Source organism: Eucyclogobius newberryi, unplaced genomic scaffold (assembly GCF_026437365.1).
Source record: "Eucyclogobius newberryi isolate DKJ021-1_F unplaced genomic scaffold, fEucNew1.0.hap1 SCAF_15, whole genome shotgun sequence".
NCBI classification, from domain to species: domain Eukaryota; kingdom Metazoa; phylum Chordata; class Actinopteri; order Gobiiformes; family Gobiidae; genus Eucyclogobius; species Eucyclogobius newberryi.
In genome coordinates this window covers 13,556,971-13,576,068 of record NW_027315779.1, presented here as the reverse complement: position 1 = coordinate 13,576,068, position 19,098 = coordinate 13,556,971, and the positions used below count along the sequence as shown (strand labels likewise).

General features: G+C 45.3%; 1 protein-coding gene across 1 annotated transcript in view; it reads left to right on the top strand.

The window, feature by feature from the left end:
* Nucleotides 1-19,098, top strand: part of klf8 (Kruppel like factor 8) — a 48,743-nt gene that overhangs the window by 16,083 nt on the left and 13,562 nt on the right. The window contains exons 2-3 of the mRNA XM_072446049.1: nt 144-437; nt 18,513-18,770. Of these exons, the coding sequence (XP_072302150.1) occupies nt 144-437; nt 18,513-18,770 (552 nt within the window). The remainder of the gene's footprint in view (nt 1-143; nt 438-18,512; nt 18,771-19,098) is intronic.

Here is a 19,098-nt window from a genome sequence, read left to right as displayed (position 1 = left end):
CAAAGTGCACAACATTTCAGCGATGGCGGTGAAACGTCTCTACTAAAAATGTCTCTATTAAATGATCTCTTATGGCGTATTTTTGAAATGTTCCCCCTCTTATCCCAGTTGTATCTAATCCTGGACCTTTCTCTCGTATCCAGAGGCGGGACCTGAAGAATAAGGCCATCAACAAAGCCAGCAAACGGCCACAGGAAACGGCGGCCGACAAACGGGACGTGACATCGCCGAACCAGGAAGTGGAGGACATAACCACGGAACGCGAAGAAGAGGAGGAGACGAGGTTGGACGGAGAAGAGGAGGTAGAGGAGGTGGAGGAGGTGGAGGAGGTGGAGGAGGACGAGGCGACGGAGGAATCGCAGAAGACAACGCGGCGAGTGACGATCGAGGCGGACAACATGCTGATCAAGCCCGAGCCTGAAGAAATGGAGTGCACGGTAAGGAAGAACGAGCGCTGTATGCCGAACACGAGTCGGCGCCGAATCAGAGCCCATCAGAGCTAACCCATCAGAGCTAACCCATCAGAGCTAACCCATCAGAGCTAACCCATCAGAGCTAACCCATCAGAGCTAACCCATCAGTGCTAACCCATCAGTGTCATAATCAATGTGTACAATGTTTTGCCGTAAATGTTATGAAACTTAATTCATTCTTTATTTAATTCAAATGACAGACTAAAACTACAACAGAGCACGTTTTAAATTGAAAATGTAGTTGAGCTTACGACTAGCATGAGTTGTTAGCTTGACTAATTAGCTTGAGTAATTAGTCAAGCTAACAGCAATAACGTCGGGTATCTACCCGTTAATTTTTTTTTTCATGTTAAATAAAAGCGGTTTTGCCCCAGTACAGAGATGTTTTTAAAAGCAACTCTTCGGGTCAAAATGAGACCGCCGTTTGCCATCCGCAGGTAGCGCGCTGTTAGCATGCTTTACCGCAACGGGACTTCCTAAAAGTTCCGCTTTACATCACTAGCGCTCCACGTCTCAAAGCTCTGAACTGAACGATTTCCAAACCTATTTTTTTTTTCAAGTTTTAAACGCAGTAAAAATCTGGTACACATTCTTTTAACTTAGATACTTACATGAAATATTGCATTAAAGTCAGTTGGCGTTGATTTTTCTCTGCTCTGATCGGTTTGCGCAAGTTTATTTGCAGTTAAATGTTGTTTGTTCGTGGACGTTGGGCTCATCTTTAACATGTCATGATATAAACATTAGGTACCTTTTTTTTAACTATATTTTGAATTAAAACACTTAAAATATCCATGTTTAAAGATAAAAGATATGTTTAGCATGTTCGGCACCGACTCAACTTAGGGGATCGCGAGGATCTTTCTGATTGTTTTTTGGCGGGAAGACGTCTGCTGCTGATTGGTGGTTATGTGAGGATAGGTTCAACAGAAACGCTCTTTTCTTTTGATCAGGAAAAGCGACATTTTGTTTTTCCCTTTAATGCGTTGGTTTCTGAAATGTAAAGTTTGGTGCACGTTTCCCGCATTTCGTCCTTGTAAAAACCCGTTAAAATGCTCAGAATTGTCAAAGAAAATATTTTGGGTCTTTTAACTAAAAAAAAGACCTGGGTAGAAATGTCAGTTTGTTGGTTTCTTCATTACAATTTTGAGGCTTGACTATTTGACTTGTATTCATATTTTGTATTGGAGCTTCACAAATCCATTTAAATTGTGGTAAAGCAGGCTATATATCTGTAGATGAAATTCAAAAATGGTTGCTGGATAAAAAATTCTAAAAGTATTTCCAGTAAAACTTAAACATACAAATTTTGCCTTGATCAGAAATGCTAAATTCTTATGAATTCTCCTAATGAATTGAACAAAGTACAACGTTTAAATCAGGCTCTGATATCACTCTTTAGTTGTTTTCCTTTAGACAAAACCATCTTGATATTTTCTGAGGTTACCGTATGAGTATAAGTCGCACCAGCCACAAAATGCATAATGAAGAAGAAAAACACACACATAAGTTGCATTTTTGGGGGAAGTTCATTTGATAAAATCCAAGACCAAGAACAGACATTTCATCTTGAAATGCAGTTTAAAATAATAACAGATGAGAGAACATGGTGAATAGGTGTACGTATGCTAACGCTAACACCTTCAGCTACATGACGCACAGACAGAACTGTGGTAAGTGTCTGGTATGTTAACGTAACATATTAACAGTTATTCAGATAACTATAGCATAAAGAACATGCTAACAAAGCATCAGTATTACCCCAAATCACTAAATCCATTGAATTCTTCTTCCTCTGTGTCACTTCTAAACAACTCCACAAACTCCAGAGGTAGAGGAAGTGCAGATTCTTCTTCTGCGTCGCTTAGAGCCTAGGCACCCCGGCCAAAACTATGACTGCGATTTATAGTCTGGAAAATACGGTAATCCCAGTTTCGCCGTTGAAAATAGAGAAATAGTTTTTCAAAGTAAAGGGCCAGGGGGGCCCCCCCATCTAAAAAAGTTAGGGGCCCACAAACGCGCGCGGCATCGCGGCGTCATAAGAACAAGATGAATTTGTTGTTTTAAACCTCTTTATTAGCATGTTAAACAATTTAAAGTACTTTTATCTTTTATTTGATCTGAAGGAAGAGCACAAATACTGAATTCCTATAAACCAGAGATCATGACCTTTCAATTTATTCCTGCTGCAGAACATTTAAGATCTCCTGTCAAATGTTGTATACAGTATTCATTTTGTATCTTATAAACTACTACAACGCAAAATAGCATTAAATGAAATATAAAAAGCGGTATTTAGTCAAAAGATAAGGGCGCATGAAGCGTGACGGAGCAGCTCCGTCCCTGTGCGGTCCCGGCGAGAGCGCGCGCGCGCCCGTTTCCTCCACCTTTATATCGCAAATACACATTTTAAACCCGTTTACCACATTTTCTCCAGCGCGTTTTGCCGTGACTAAGGCTGTACACCTAGAAGTGTGAGTTCTGAGTGTAAAACACGCTAAATCTACTGTTACACACTCCTGCGCGCCGCGTCTCCCCCCCCCCCTCTCCTCGTCTGGTCCGTTTTGGGCAAACCCGGAAGGAAAAACCTTTTTGTAATTATATTTATATTTCACCCGCCTGTTGAATATATTTAATTTAAAAATCTGTAAACCAAGTAATAGAATAACTACGGCCTTACTAGTTAAATCTTGATTTTTTTTTTTTATACAGGGGCACGGGGGGGGCCCCTCCAAATTTAAAACCCATGCCCGCCGGCGATTTGAAGGGCCACGGGCCCTGGGCCCCCATCTATTTCGCAGCCTGAATCACATTATGTTCTACTTCCCTTTTGCCCAGAGCCACCCACTACAATCATGCCATATCATGACCGCACACTGGGAAGCAGTCGGATGTTTGCTTACTAATTTGTGTGTCTAAGTTACTTTCCGCCAGGGCTGCCCTTTGTCACCGGTTCTGTTCATAATTTTTATGGACAGAATTTCTAGGCGCAGTCAGGGGTCGGAGGGTGTCCGGTTTGGGGACCACAGGATCTCATCTCTGCTGTTTGCAGACGATGTTGTCCTGATGGCTCCATCAAACCCGGACCTGCAACATGGGATGGTTTGCAGCCGAGTGTGAAGCGGCTGGGATGAGAATCAGCACCTCCAAATCCGAGGCCATGGTTCTCGACCGGAAAAAGGTGGCTTGCCCTCTCCAGGTGGGTGGGGTGTCCTTGCCCCAAGTGGAGGAGTTCAAGTATCTCGGGGTCTTGTTCACGAGTGAGGGAAGGATGGAGCGTGAGATCGACAGGCGGATCGGTGCAGCGGCTGCAGTGATGCAGTCGCTGCGTCGGACCGTTGTGGTAAAGAGGGAGCTGAGCCGAAAGGCAAAGCTCTCTATTTACCGGTCGGTCTACGTTCCTACCCTCACCTATGGTCATGAGCTTTGGGTAGTGACCGAAAGAACAAGATCGCGGATACAAGCGGTCGAAATGAGTTTTCTCCGCCATGTGCGTTTGTTTATTAGCGCAACGGAGCGTGTAATGGCATCTCTCGTCTCCCGTAGATTTCTGTCCACTTCTGCGTCAGCTCGAACTGTCTTTCTCAATCTTCATTTTGCCCCATACAATGAGGGAACTATATTATGATAGATCCATGCGCTTAGGCACGCGGAAACGTGGGGACGAGCCTGACGCGGCTGCAGGTGAGCGGTAGGTGCGTTTTATGATTGATACGAGGCAGGGCAAATGATTTATCCACGCCACGAGGAAATATGATAAAAAAAATTGCTGAAAAAAATCGTCCATACCACCTTTTAAGTGTTATGTTGTGGTGTGATGTATTTGGCATTAAGTAAATACTAAGTCAAAGTAATATTGTTTAATTGCTGCATTCGTTGGAGTTTATATTTTGTAATAGAATTTGTATTCTACAGTTGTTAAATATGGTCTGGTGTTTAATGCTGCTAAAGTGATGTATTATTTTGATTTGTTGTGTAAAATATTTTCATATTCTACTTTTGATACTGCTAAGTTGATTGCTTTATAGTTGTTCAAGTTGCCTTTTATGCTAGTTTTTGTTTTTGTTATTTTACACTGACTTAATTATTTACACTGGTGTATTGTCTGTTTGAAGGTTTTTACCTGATTTTTGATGCCAATGGATCTGTAACATTAAAGAGTGGAAATGTGTCTCAAGGCAAAACATTGTATCAGATGAAACAGCTGCTTTGACCCTTGACCCAGACTGACCCTGTCAACAATACTCAACATGCTCTTGTTCCTCAAGTGAAACACATGAATGTGTGTTAACTGTTAAGCTTTAGTTTAGCAGCTAGCTAGTAGCTTGTGATTTGTAAGTTGTAGCTTCTGTTAATAAACAGTGAATAAAGCAGACAAGTTGAGTTCATTTCAATCTGCAGTTAAGCCTTGTGTTTGATAGTCGTCCTTGTTCAAGTGTCTTCAACTTAATTTAGCAAAGTAGCTTGTGTTACGCTGTTGTAACATTATGCAAATATGACATGGTTTAGGTCCGGACCTGAACCTAAACCTCTGGATTCGAATCCGGACTTGAACCTGAACGCGGGTTTAGGTATGCATCCCTATTCTGAGCAGATTTAAAAACGTGTCAAATGGGTTCAAAGCTAATGCTAGCATGTTGGCAATTGAATGACGTGCACGGCACAAGGAGCAGGAGGTGAACTCGGTTTGCGTTTCAGAGCGTTGTAAATGTGGTAAAGACAAACTGCAACATAAAAAGTGATGTTAAACCGCAGTTGAATTAATCACAAAACCACAGCGCTGTTTAGTTTGGATCATTTGTGGAATAGGCCGCAAACGAACGAGAACGGCCTTAATGTTTTTACAGTGTTGTTGCCGGGCAGTCGCGGATTTTGTTAAGACATTCCTTTCCCTTGTTTCCTGTTAGCTCTTGCTGCTACGTTGCTAAGGCAGAAGCGCTGCGCCGTTTGAAAACATCACAGTGAAATGCATTGTGGGGAATGCATTTGAAGTGAGAACATTCTGAAGCAAGGGGGCGCTCTGCTCACTTCCACGCCTCGTCCTGAACGTGCTTTTGGGCTTAACATTAGCGGCAAATGCTAACCACGCTAACTGTTAACGCGTATTGTTCTTTGGCTCTGATGGACCTTTCTTAAACTGTAAAGATTCAGTGCGACTTGTTTCTAAATCTTTTTCTTGACATTTTCTCGCATGTTTGAGCAGCTCGTCTGAATAAATGTGTGTCTAACTCAAATCTACAGCATGAGTATGTAAAAACCGCTGGTCTTCACTACTTGTACTTGTACTCTACATTTGTGTGTTCTGTCCAGTTAAAGCCCTTTTAAGGAATGCTTTGTGCTGTGAAAATGAAAATACTGTCACAACTGAACGCTCACAGAAGCCGCGGGATCAACACATCAAACGTTGTTTTTAGCCGAAGAATCTGGCAACCCAAAGTAATGAGCTCATCTGTTCTGTCGTAGACAAAAGTAAACGCTAAAGGAAACCTGCACTAATTGCTCACAAAGAAATATTTGTTCGTTACTTAAACTTACTTAAACATTTTTATTAAGATTGTGCGTTCTAATAATCATTTAGATATTAATAAAGTCAAACTATCACACATGCTTTTCACTTTTACATAAGTTTGTGATGTCATCAGAAGGTGGACGTCAGATCCAGATTCGGCACATTTAGGGCTCAATCTACTCGATCTAAAGTCTTTAAAATCACAGAGGACCAGGTCAAGGTCGATAACGTTTGATCTCATTCGTTTGTAACTTCAGGCTCATTGTGTTTCATTTAAACACAAACCAGAGTCGGGTTTGAACGGACTTTGTGCCGTTGTTAGGAACACTTACCTCGTCTATCGGTCAGAAATTGTAGTTTTTTGGACGCTTTACTTTGTACTCCGTTAGCTTCACTGTGATGTCCGCAAACAAGGAACTAACTCATTGTAGCCGCCGTTAGCTTCACTGTGATGTCCGCAAACAATGAAGTAACGCATGCTAGCTGTTGTTAGCTTCACTGTGATGTCCGTAAGCAAGGAAGTTTTTTAACGTTAAATGCCGCTGTGATATCCATGCAGATATCCAGGAAATAATCAAGACTTAATTTAGCCGCTAATTTAATTACCCACCACTACTTACATTTGTATTGAAGAAACGGCGTCGCACTCGAGTAAACGTGTCGCTTCTTCTTCTCACTGCGAGTAAATCTACGAGTGACGAAAGCTTCACGTTGGCGATATGAAGATATGATTCAGTTCGTCTCATGTTTGTATTTGTCCTTTTGAAAATACCAGACTTTGAGCATTATTTAATGTTTTGTCCTTCCTGTTACGCACCGACAGTTTCTTTACCTTGATTAATAGTTTCCCCAAGTACTTTTTTACTCTTTGTTTATGAAATATTCCCAGTGACACGTTTGTCACTTGAAAAATCCTCTCCTTTTAATATGAGATCACCACAGTTACCACATTATTTCAGTTTCTTGTAAAGTTACGACACTCAATTTGACCCAAACAAGGCTTTTTTCTGGCGACTTCACCGGCAAACGCAGACTCTGCCATCTCACTTTTCTGATCAAAGTGTTTGTTCTTGGAAGAAACCGACAACCGCCCACGCCCCACCTCGTTACGCACAGCAACAGGAACTTTACTGACGAACCCTGACGCCGGGCGAACTGTGTTTCTCTTGGGCCCCCGAGGCTCCGCGCAGCTCTGTGGGTCAGGGGATGTGGAGCGGCGGTGTGTAGTGATGGGTGGGGGCAGGGCGTGGTGCGTTGCATAAGCCCCACTCCCAGCCACGTGCTCTGCTCCGCGCGGCAGCAAGAACCGACCTGGGCGCTCGCTGCTCCGAAAATAAAATCGCCTTCATTACAACGGCGTGTTCATCTTAGCATGTCGGGGCGAGCTAGCTTTTGTGTATTTCCCCTGTGGCGTTTCCCTTTGCTGCCAGTAGTTGGAGTGAAAACACCTGACTGAGAGGAAATCATGTGTGGTTTTCAGTTCATACATTATTTGACCTTATTAACAGCAAAAATACAAGTTTAAAGGACGATTACAAATGATGCAGAATATGTGTCCTTTAAAGTCCATCTTTAAAGCTTCTGCTGTTTTTCGAATTCAGATTTATTTTGGTGGAGTAGAACCTGTGGTAAATATTTATCGTAGTTTTAGTTCCGTTAAGTTGCAGTTTGTGAAGAAAAATAAAGAGTGTAAAATGACAGGAAGTAGAGCTGAATCCCTCTGTGATGTCATCAGTGTGCGACACAGTTTAAACCATGGTTGGACTAAATAAAGGTGTTTTATGGTATTATTGTGTGTCAGATCAGAACTGTTGTCATGTGGAGTTTGCCTCTTGTTTACAGTCTGGTTGCTAGGTAACAGCTGTGGAATGACCTCTGCCTATGTCATATTACTACGACAAACGGGCAGTGTTTAAAGTCAAATTAAAATATAATCGTGTTCAGTGCGTTTTAGTCAAATGTGTAACTTTAGTAGTTTTAGTTTTCCTGACTAAAGCTGCCTCTGTGGACACTCCCTTTCTGTGTCTGAAAGGGAGTGTCTGCTGGGAGCGGCGGCTGTGGGGGTGGGGGAGGAGGGTGTGGCTGTGAGGCAGGAGGAGGAGGATGGGTGTGGGGCAGGAGGAGGAGGAGGGTGGGTGTGGCTGTGGGGGAGGGGGAGGAGGGTGTGGCAGTCAGGCAGGAGGAGGAGGATGGGTGTGGGGCAGGAGGAGGAGGGTGGGTGTGGCTGTGGCTGTGGGGGAGGGGGAGGAGGGTGTGGCAGTCAGGCAGGAGGAGGAGGAGGATGGGTGTGGGGCAGGAGGAGGAGGAGGGTGGGTGTGGCTGTGAGGCAGGGAGAGGGGGAGGAGGAGGTGGGTGTGGGGCAGAGGGGGGAGGAGAGAGGTGGCTGTGAGGCAGGGAGAGGGGGAGGAGGAGGTGGGTGTGGGGCAGAGGGGGGAGGAGGGAGGTGGCTGTGAGGCAGGGAGAGAGGGAGGAGGAGGTGGGTGTGGGGCAGAGGGGGGAGGAGGGAGGTGGCTGTGAGGCAGGGAGAGAGGGAGGAGGAGGTGGGTGTGGCTGTTCGATCGATGGTGCTCCTCTGTGAACAGGGCGGAGGAGTTTCCCGTCTGCAGATAACGTCTTCAGGAAGTGAATGCTCTTTGAGTCCAGTCCTTTGGGACAGAAGCGAGTAAACATCCCAGTCTTAGATCATCTGTGCGTCACAGCTTCAGCTCTGACCAATAGAGACATGGACCGGCCTCCTGCTGGTGCCAGAGTCGGGACTAAACATGGACTGGCCTCCTGCTGGTCCCAGAGTCAGGACTAAACATGGACCGGCCTCCTGCTGGTGCCAGAGTCAGGACTAAACATGGACCGGTCTCATGCTGGTGCCAGAGTCAGGACTAAACGTGGACCGGCCTCCTGCTGGTGCCAGAGTCAGGACTAAACGTGGACCAGCCTCCTGCTGGTGACAGAGTCAGGACTAAACGTGGACCGGCCTCCTGCTGGTGCCAGAGTCAGGACTAAACGTGGACCGGCCTCCTGCTGGTGCCAGAGTCAGGACTAAACGTGGACCGGCCTCCTGCTGGTGCCAGAGTCAGGACTAAACGTGGACCGGCCTCCTGCTGGTGCCAGAGTCAGGACTAAACGTCGATCGGCCTCCTGCTGGTGCCAGAGTCAGGACTAAACGTCGATCGGCCTCCTGCTGGTGCCAGAGTCAGGACATTCTGTTGTGTAAAGCACTTTGAATTGCCTTGTGTATAAATTGTGCTCTACAAACGCTGTGTAAAATACAAGGCTGTTTCCACCTGGGTCAGGGGTCAAAGGTCAGGGATCAAAGGTCAGGGGTCAGAGTGCAACACGGCGCTGGAGTCGTAATACATTCGGACATAATTCATGTTCGGGGACAAGTGTTATTGAAGTGTTATTATAGATTTTATTGAAGTGCACCGACCCTTTTGATTTATTGTCAAAATGATTTGCTGTTTGCTACGTTGTTTTCGATGGTCATCTGGAAACTGCATTTACATGTACATTAATTAATGACCTGCTCGTTAATGACCAACCGCTGCGTTGCATTTCTCAGTCTGAAGACGTCGTCGTTTGGGGCCCTTGCAGATTCACAGGCTGTCACGAATCGCACTTTTTACTTTCACTTGCACAAACGTTGTCGTTGCTTCGTGCCGTTTTGGACTCGGACCGGGCGGATGATGAAACGCCCTCGTTAGCTACCGCGGCCTCGTCAGCGTCGGCTCTGCGTTTGCCCCGTCGCCACGGTTACCGACCTTTCGCTTCCTCATCCGACGCGCTTCTGCCAAATGTACGCGATTAGTTTAGCGGCTTTGAAGTCACGTGTCACTCCGAGGGTTTTGGTTTAATCGCGGTTTAGACCCATTGACTTTTTAGACCTACCGCGGTTTTGACCTATCCACTTTTTATTTTATTTTACGCAACCCTAATTTGGACCCAATAAAGTCCGGGTTGAGATCTGGTGCTACTCGGAATGCCAATAATACCCGAGGTGGTGCTTTAAAATGCCTCAGAGCCACAACAATAAACACGCTTGCTGCGGTGAAATGTGGCCACGATCGGAAACGTTTCAGCTCCGTTGTCGGAGAACCAAATTCCCAAATCACGCATTGGGCGACTCTTCGGTGCCGCACAGTTTTCTCATCAACATCGTGACAAGTAAATGTGACAAAAACAGCCATACGTGTTTAGATTTAGCATTTTCCGCAAAATAGATTGAATTCAAAAGGATTTAAAATTGCTTCTAATGTCGTCATGGTTTTAGTTTCTATCGATTAACCGAAGAATCTCGACGACCCCATTTCATATGCGATACCCAAGAAATTGCACAAATCGTCTTCTTGAACCGTTTCCGCCGGTCTCCTCGTCGTCGTGTGTTGTGCAGAGGAATGTGTTGTCGGGGGGGAGTGGTTCCCCGCCCCCCGCCGCGCTCGCTCTGCCAGTGGAGGAGAGAGAGTTGAAAAGCAGCCAGCACGAACCTCACGCCGGCTCCAAATCCCACTCCAGAACGCCGCTCACAATAGAGCGCTGTGTTTGTGGAAGGGGCGGGACTGGGGGGCGGGGGGAACGTGCAAAACAAAACGACAACTCGTCCAGCGCTGAAAGGAAGACGTGCAAACGGAGCACAAAGATCTGGAGCAAGCGCAGGGCTGAAGTAACCGAGACGACGAGGCCAGGGGCGAGGGCCAAGGCTAGGGGCGAGGGCCAGGGGCGAGAGCCAGGGGCGAGGGGCGAGGGCCAGGGGCGAGGGCCAGGGCGAGGGCCAGGGGCGAGGGCCAGGGCGAGGGCCAGGGCGAGGGCCGAGGGCCAAGGCGAGGGCCAAGGCGAGGGCCAAGGCGAGGGCCAAGGCGAGGGCCAAGGCGAGGGCCAAGGCGAGGGCCAAGGCGAGGGCCAAGGCGAGGGCCAAGGCGAGGGCCAAGGCGAGGGCCAAGGCGAGGGGCCAGGGGCTATGGACACTGTCAGTGGATTACAAAAAGATGGAAGACGCAAACTGCACCGACAACCAAGAACTGGACCGACGTGACCAACGGACGGACGAGTGATGTAGAGAATTAGTGCCAAATGTTAACCGTCAATGACAAAGTAATGTTTTCATTCCATTTAATTCAATTTTTCAATTTATTTTTGTAATGCCCAATATCACAGCAGCGGTTGCCTCGAGGGGCGGCTGTTTGAAAGCCTCACGCTGTCAATCACGTGTTCAAATTTGAGAAACCAAAATGAGGTTTTGTTCATTGTTATCTACCAGATAATTTCCTTAATTACCTTTTTAGTTTATTACATTAAGATTATCCAGCCCCACAGAATAAAGTTATAATGAAAAGGACAATATCTGAAAAATCCATCTCAAAGTATCGCTTACAATAAAATAAAAACGCAGATAAATTGGATGAAATTACTCCCACTATTAGCCCTGAACAAGTGTTTGTCAGGTTGCTACGGTAACACGCTTGCAGCTAGAGGTGCGCCGTCGTTGGCTTTTTCTTTCAGAATGGCAAGAAATTAAGATAAGTTTGTTATCTTAAGTTCGGCAGCAGGACCACACCTCTTTCACACCCCTTCTTGCGGCTTTCCGGGTCACACACATCAGCGTTCGTGACTTCGTGCCCCTCCCTCCGACCCACTTCTAATTATTATTCTAATTAATCTGCTCGATGGGGGTCTCGAAGGCCCGGGAGTGAATGTGACGGGGTTTGTACTGTGAGTGTGTGAAGTATCTGCAGATCCAGACGTGTAACTGTGCGAAGTATTTAATGGAATGTTTGGGATTATCTTTCCATCTACATTCATAATCTGAATAATCTAAACATTGTTGAGGATCCTTTTCCTTGTTATGTATTATTGTCATCACATTTCTACTCATTGTGGATGGGAGTGTGCCCTTTTGAACCCGTGTATGGCCTTTTTAACCTTCATATCCGTGTCCATTAAGTCTCTATGTGATTCAGATGTCTGTGGTGTATGTTTAGGAGGGAAAAATGTGAACGTGACGTCTTTAAAGTATAAAGGAGATGCTTCAGTCGCTTTTACGTGCAGAACGTGCAAGCGGACCGTGCAAGGGGAACATATTAATATCAGTGTTCTCATGTGGCGGCCCGCCATGCCACCACGGCGCTCGCATGGTACCCAAAAGTATGGAAAGCCAATATGATCATACTCCGCCACTTAGGAACGCCGTCTGTCGTAAATTACGGCGCTCATTTACGGCGCACGGCGCTAAAAGCGCTGCATCATTACGGTGCTCCTAAGTGGCGGAGCGTGATCATATTGGCTTTACATACTTTTGGGTACCGTGCGAGCGGAGTTGACCATACTTTTTGCTAGCGCTGCCTACGGCGGTGTCCCACCGCCATCCTCAAACCTCAGCCCAGCGAGAACACTAAATAAATAAATAAATGTAAATAAATAAAAAGGCAAACAAAGTCCCATTTTAGTTCAATTTTTGTCAAATTTGTCAATTTTCAGGTTGAATCCAAATGTGATTCGGGGCTTTGTACTCGACACGTCTCTGGCCTCAAAATCAAACGTTGGGCTCTTCCTCGCCGTTTTCCTCGCCGTTTCCTCACGTTGACACGTCTTTGTGGTTCGATTGATAAAAGTGATCATTGCGAACGTCCAGCTTCATTTTGTATTCTGAATTCGATGCTAAATGTGGGTTCTAACTGATTTAAATGTACATGTAGAGAACATTTGGACACAATTCAATAAACAAAACGTGTTGCTCTCGCTCCTACAGATGGCGCTGTATAAATCCAAAGTGTGTGAATATTTGCTCACCACTGCCTGGAATAAGCACTACATTTATACAACTGTATTGAGACATTAATGGCAGTGTTTTTATAAAAGAGAATTGTCTGTAACAACTGTATAACTTTGTGAATTGCGTGTTTAATCCTTGTAGTCTTCGATGTTTGCTTTGAGGCTTGTCTAAACTCGTTGGATCCAGTGGAGGAAAAGTCAAAAGGTCAAGTGAAGTTGTATTTGCATAAAGTTCCGTGCAGTTACAGGCGGAAGCTGCTGTGAATAGAGCTTAAAATGTTTGGCTTTGGTTCTGTGTTTTAAATGTGTCAACAGCTCATTTTGACATGTAAAGCTCAACAGACGGTGCTAAACATGAATGTAAAGAATGTAAATTACATTAGAAGAGACTAATGACTACAACTGAAGCTTTTTCTATTAGAAGAGACATTTATGCTTATTTAGGTTCAGAGGATTAAACTTTAGACAAAAGCACATTTTGTTCATTGTAAACCACGAGGTGTGTGTGTGTGTGTGTGTGTGTGTGTGTGTGTGTGTGTGTGTGTGTGTGTGTGTGTGTGTGTGTGTGTGTGTGTGTGTGTGTGTGTGTGTGTGTGTGTGTGTGTGTGTGTGTGTGTGTGTGTGTGTGTGTGTGTGTGTGTGTGTGTGTGTGTGTGTGTGTGTGTGTGTGTGTGTGTGTGTGTGTGTGTGTGTGTGTGTGTGTGTGTGTGTGTGTGTGTGTGTGTGTGTGTGTGTGTGTGTGTGTGTGTGTGTGTGTGTGTGTGTGTGTGTGTGTGTGTGTGTGTGTGTGTGTGTGTGTGTGTGTGTGTGTGTGTGTGTGTGTGTGTGTGTGTGTTTTTTAAAAAGGGTCTTAAAAATGTACCAAATGGCTCATGTTTTTACTCTGGATAAGAAAGAAATGTCATGTTTATCCATAAAGCAGTTATTTATAAATTCATTCTGCTCTAATAACTTCATACATTCAACCAACTGATCCAAATGGAAATATAAGGAACAAATTCTAGTAAAGTATTGCATGTTTCATGGTCTGAACATGCTGCAGTTGAGTTCAATCTTTTTATCAATTAGTATTTCTCTCACTTACTGCACTTTGGTCAGCCGAGGTCGATTCAAATGCGCTTTATAATTTATTTCACACTAATACTATGTCTACAGAATCACTGACTTGTCTTTTGTGGCAATGGCACTGCAATGAAGAATATCACTTTTAGATGAGTAAATTATTTTCAGTAGTATTACACAATTTATTTCAGTGTCGTGAAAAAAGCTTAAATTCTTTACGGAAACTGGGACGAGGCTGAGCGATGATGCACATTTGGACACTTTTGGGACATATTAGGACACTATTGAGACGCATTCGGACAATTTTCAGACATATCCGGACACTTTTGGACATATCTGGACACTTTTCTGACATATTTGGACACTTTTCTGACATATTTGGACACTTTTCTGACATATTTGGACACTTTTCTGACATTTGGACACTTTTCTGACATATTCGGACACTTTTGGGTCATATTTGGACACTTTTGGACTATTTCTGAATGTAAACATGGGGTCTGTTTACGGTGTGAAATCTGATGTGGTTTTCACAGAGACAGTGTGGACCGGCGTTTTGGGTGGTGCCTGTCTGCGAGTGCTGGGTGTGGCTCCAGTTTGGCCTTTGGAGCCAGAATGTGAAGAGGGGGGGGGCCCTGGTGTGTAGTCCTGTCCCGGTGTGTAGTCCTGTCCCGGTGTGTAGTCCTTTCCCGGTGTGTAGTCCTGTCCCGGTGTGCAGTCCTGTCCCGGTGTGCAGTCCTGTCCCGGTGTGCAGTCCTGTCCCGGTGTGCAGTCCTGTCCCGGTGTGCAGTCCTGTCCCGGTGTGCAGTCCTGGTTTAGTCCTAAGCCTTTAGCTGCAAGTTTCTTTAGTCCTGATTCGGTCCAGTGTTAGTCCTAGTTTTAAACATGCTTGATTGTTGCAACCTTGTTTTCCCTGCCCGGTCCTGGTCCTGGTCTTAGTCCTGGTCTTAGTCCTGGTCTTAGTCCTGGTCTTAGTCCTGGTCTTAGTCCTGGTCTTAGTCCTGGTCTTAGTCCAGGTCTTAGTCCAGGTCTTAGTCCTGGTCTTAGTCCAGGTCTTAGTCCTGGTCTTAGTCCTGGTCTTAGTCCTGGTCTTAGTCCTGGTCTTGGTCCTGGTCTTGGTCCTGGTCTTGGTCCTGGTCTTGGTCCTGCTCTTGGTCCTGATCTTGGTCTTGGTCCTGGTCTTGGTCCTGGTCTTGGTCCTGGTCTTGGTCCTGGTCTTGGTCCTGGTCTTGGTCCTGGTCTTAGTCCTGGTCCAGGTCCAGCTCCTGGTCCTAGTCCAGGTCTTGGTCCAGGTCTTGTTCCGATCCTGGTCTTGGTCCAGGCCTTAATCCTGGTTCTGGTCCCGGTCCTGGTCTTGTTCCGGTCCTGGTCTTGATCCAGGTCTTAGTCCTGGTTCTGTTCCGCTGCCTCCTGTTGGCGTCTCTTTTGTGGTGGATCCATTTTAGGCGCGGCAGGTGCAGCTCTAAACTCACACCGTGATTCTTATCTCTCCTTTTCACTGGGTCACGACCTTTGACCTGTTTATAATAACTATCATTTAGTTTAGGTCTAATTTATGTATCTGACTGTGGTGTTTATAGTGTGATTGTGATTAAATTAGTTTAGTTTGAAGTATCAAAAAGGTTGGATTGAGAACAACTCCAGCAGTTTTGGCCTTTTAAGCCCCAATATCAACTGATAAAATAATAATCCTATGCACTTATGAGCAGATTATTGTTGTCGTTTTTTTTCTTCAAACAAACACTATATTGTGTTGTTTACAATTTTATAGTTTTGTCAATGGGCTCATGTGAGAATTAGCCCAGAGTTAGCCCAATGTCAGCTCAGAGTCAGCCCAGAGTTAGCCCAATGTCAGCTCAGAGTCAGCCCAGAGTTAGCCCAATGTCAGCTCAGAGTCAGCCCAGAGTTAGCCCAATGTCAGCTCAGAGTTAACTCAATGTCAGCTCAGGGTTAACTCAATGTCAGCTCAGGGTTAACTCAATGTCAGCTCAGGGTTAACTCAATGTCAGCTCAGGGTTAACTCAATGTCAGCTCAGGGTTAACTCAATGTCAGCTCAGAGTTAACTCAATGTCAGCTCAGGGTTAGCTCAATGTCAGCTCAGGGTTAGCTCAATGTCAGCTCAGGGTTAGCTCAATGTCAGCTCAAGGTTAGATCAGGATTAGCGCAGGGTCAACTCAAGGTCAACTCAAGGTCAACTCAAGGTCAACTCAAGGTCAACTCAAGGTCAGCTCAAGGTCAGCTCAGGGTTAGCGCTGGTTTAGTTCAGGGTTAGTTCAGGGTTAGCTCAGGGTTAGCATCAGTACTTCTTGTCTATGTCTATCTCTGGGGTTTTTGCTGAGTCAGTCTAAAAAAAGTTTATAAGGGATGTGATTTTGTCTCAATGCTAACGCTAATCCTACTGTTGAGGCGTAAGAAAAATGGTTTGGTTGTTTTTTATTTTACATTTTAATCAAAGTTAGAATTAGCTGTGAGACACAATGAGCTACTACGACATTGAACTACACACTAAATGTATTTTTGTGAGATAATAGCCATTGTTCATTTGATAGAAATCTAAAAATGGTCAAATGTTCAGTTCTGGTTTGTTCTGTTTTGTGATTTCATGGTGTTATTTCTGTCTTAATCGTGATTTAACTTTTAAACTTCTCTTTAAAAGGACTGTTCAGCCTCATTCACGCTCGTTTCATTCATACGTAATTTTAAGTTGTGAAACATGAGCTACAAAAAGAGCAAGTTCAAAGGTCATGAACAGTGCAAAGTACAGAATGTGTGTCCTCCTTTGCCTGTGGTGTTGTCACTTTGCAGTTGTCGTATTGTTGAACACTGAGTCGTTTCAGATTCAGTCACATGAATTAATTGCGCGGCAAAGACTGATGACCCATTTTACAACAGGAACCGCAGCGACGGCTCCGCCTCCTGTGACGCTCTCAGACGACTCAGCCGTTTGATTAACAAGATGATTTTAAGTTATGTTTTTGAACCCTGAAATTGTGTTGCTCTTTGCATTTTTGGAATTTTATTTGTTACTGTTTTCATCTGTTTTATTCGGCATCAAATCCACTTTGTTTGCTTCGTTTTTCGTTAGTTTGGTTTAGTCCTTGTTTAGTCCTGCTCTAGTCCTGCTCTAGTCCTGCTCTATTCCTGCTCTAGTCCTGCTCTAGTCCTGGTTTAGTCCTGCTCTAGTCCTGGTTTAGTCCTGCTCTATTCCTGCTCTAGTTCTGCTTTAGTCCTGCTCTTGACCTGGTTTAGTCCTGCTCTAGTCCTGGTCTGGACCTGGTTTAGTCCTGCTCTGGTCCTGCTCTAGTCCTGCTCTAGTCCTGCTCTAGTCCTGCTCTAGTCCTGGTTTAGTCCTGCTCTAGTCCTGGTTTAGTCCTGCTCTAGTCCTGGTTTAGTTCTGCTCTAGTCCTGGTTTAGTCCTGCTCAGTTCTGGTTTAGTCCTGGTTTGATGCAGTGGAGGAAGTGGGCGGGAAAAGCCCTCGTCTCCATGGAAACTGGAGCAATCAGCTGATCCAAGGAAACAGCCTTTGTTTGGAGTCACACCCAGAGCCAGGACTAAACCAGGACTAAACCAGGACTAAACCAGGACTAAACCAGGACTAAACCAGGACTAAACCAGGACTAAACCAGGACTAAACCAGGACTAAACCAGGAGTAAACCAGGAGTAAACCAGGTCTAAACCAGAAATGTAAAAAAGACACACTTCATTCATAAATATTCTCTAGAGTCGCCACATTTCAACCTTTTTGTTTTTGAATGTATTTTAAAGTCTCAGGGTTCAATAGAAGTCATGTTTGACACCAGTCGACCACTAAAACACTGAGTAACTTCTGCAGGCCGCGCCCGGGTCAGAGCGGCCTGGTCAGAGCCGCACAAGCCCGGCTCAGAGCGGCTGGCGTCTTAGCGGCCTGTGCCAGTCGGTGGTGGTGTGCCGTCCACACAGAAGCCATTGTAGGACTCTTGCTCTTTTTTTTTCTGGCAGTGGTTTGTTTGAGCCAAAGACCAGAACCAGGACTAGCGTCCTGGACGTTCAGGACTCTGACTCGTCGCCTTCACCATCTCTAGTTAAATGCAGTGATGCTGTAAACGAGCTCATGTGTCGTTCTAGTCCTGAGCAATACTCGGACTGTGTCTTTTTAAACGCTCGGTTTGAGTGAATTAAAGTGTGACACTTTGCATCATCTGGACCATAGACTCCAAAACACATACCAAAAGATGTGTTCCAACAAAGGTGTCATTTTTAAAAGCAGAATGTCATTAAACCAATAATGCACTGTATTGGTAAATATTGTCTAGAAGTCAGGACCAGAACAGGACAGGACCAAACTAAATCCATTTTAGAGTAATGATTATCCTGGTTTAAAACCCATTTTAGGCTTTAATTAATAATTAATTTATTCTTCCTAGTCCGTACATTTTGTTCACTGACAATGGCATTTCTGATTCCAATATTTCACATTTTACATTGTACATGTGTCGCATCAGGTACAACATATTAATCATTTGCTACTTTGTTTAGAATTTTTTGTTACTATTTATTTCTTGCACTTTGTTATTATATAGTAATGTGTGAGTTACTGCGTCCAGTGAACGCCGACACAGTTTGTCTGAATGTAGACCAGGTTCAGGAGATTGTACTCTGGTGTTTAACGTCAGCATCGACTGTAGTAAATGTACTAAAGTTGTAATTCTTGTCTTCTCCTGCAGGCGGCGTTTGGCTCGGTCCCGACGCAGCTGCAGATCAAGCTGGAGCCTCTGGTTTTGAAAGCCGAGTCTCTGGATTCTGCTGCGGCCGAAGTCCTGCGCGTGGACCAGACCGAGCCGGTGGACCTGTCCTTGAACAAGCCGCGGTCGCCTCTCCCCGCCTCGGTCTCGAGCCCCGCCCTCAACCCCGCCCCCGCCATCACACAGCCGAGCCTCAGCGCCACGCCCGTCCCGGCCAACGTGCAGTCAATCGGCTCCATGGTGAGACTAATAACCAATGTGCGTTTGAGATGCTCTTAACGTGAATTTTGCCTGATATTCCTCTGGTTTTCAGTCGAGTCACTCTCGGTTTAGCGCTAATGTGTAAACGACTCGTAGTTCGGAGCCGACGCGACCAGACTCGGGTTCAAAGTGCGAGTGTGCGGCTAGACCTCAGTAGCGGTCATTCAAACTTGGATCAATTCTAAGTCAGATTTAGTCCCGCTCCGATATAAATTAGGCTTGGATCTGTCTCTGGACTAGAAAGCTGTCTCTAGAGCTCCAAAGAAAACCAGCGGAAACGACCCTACGGAGCTCCAAAGAAAACCAG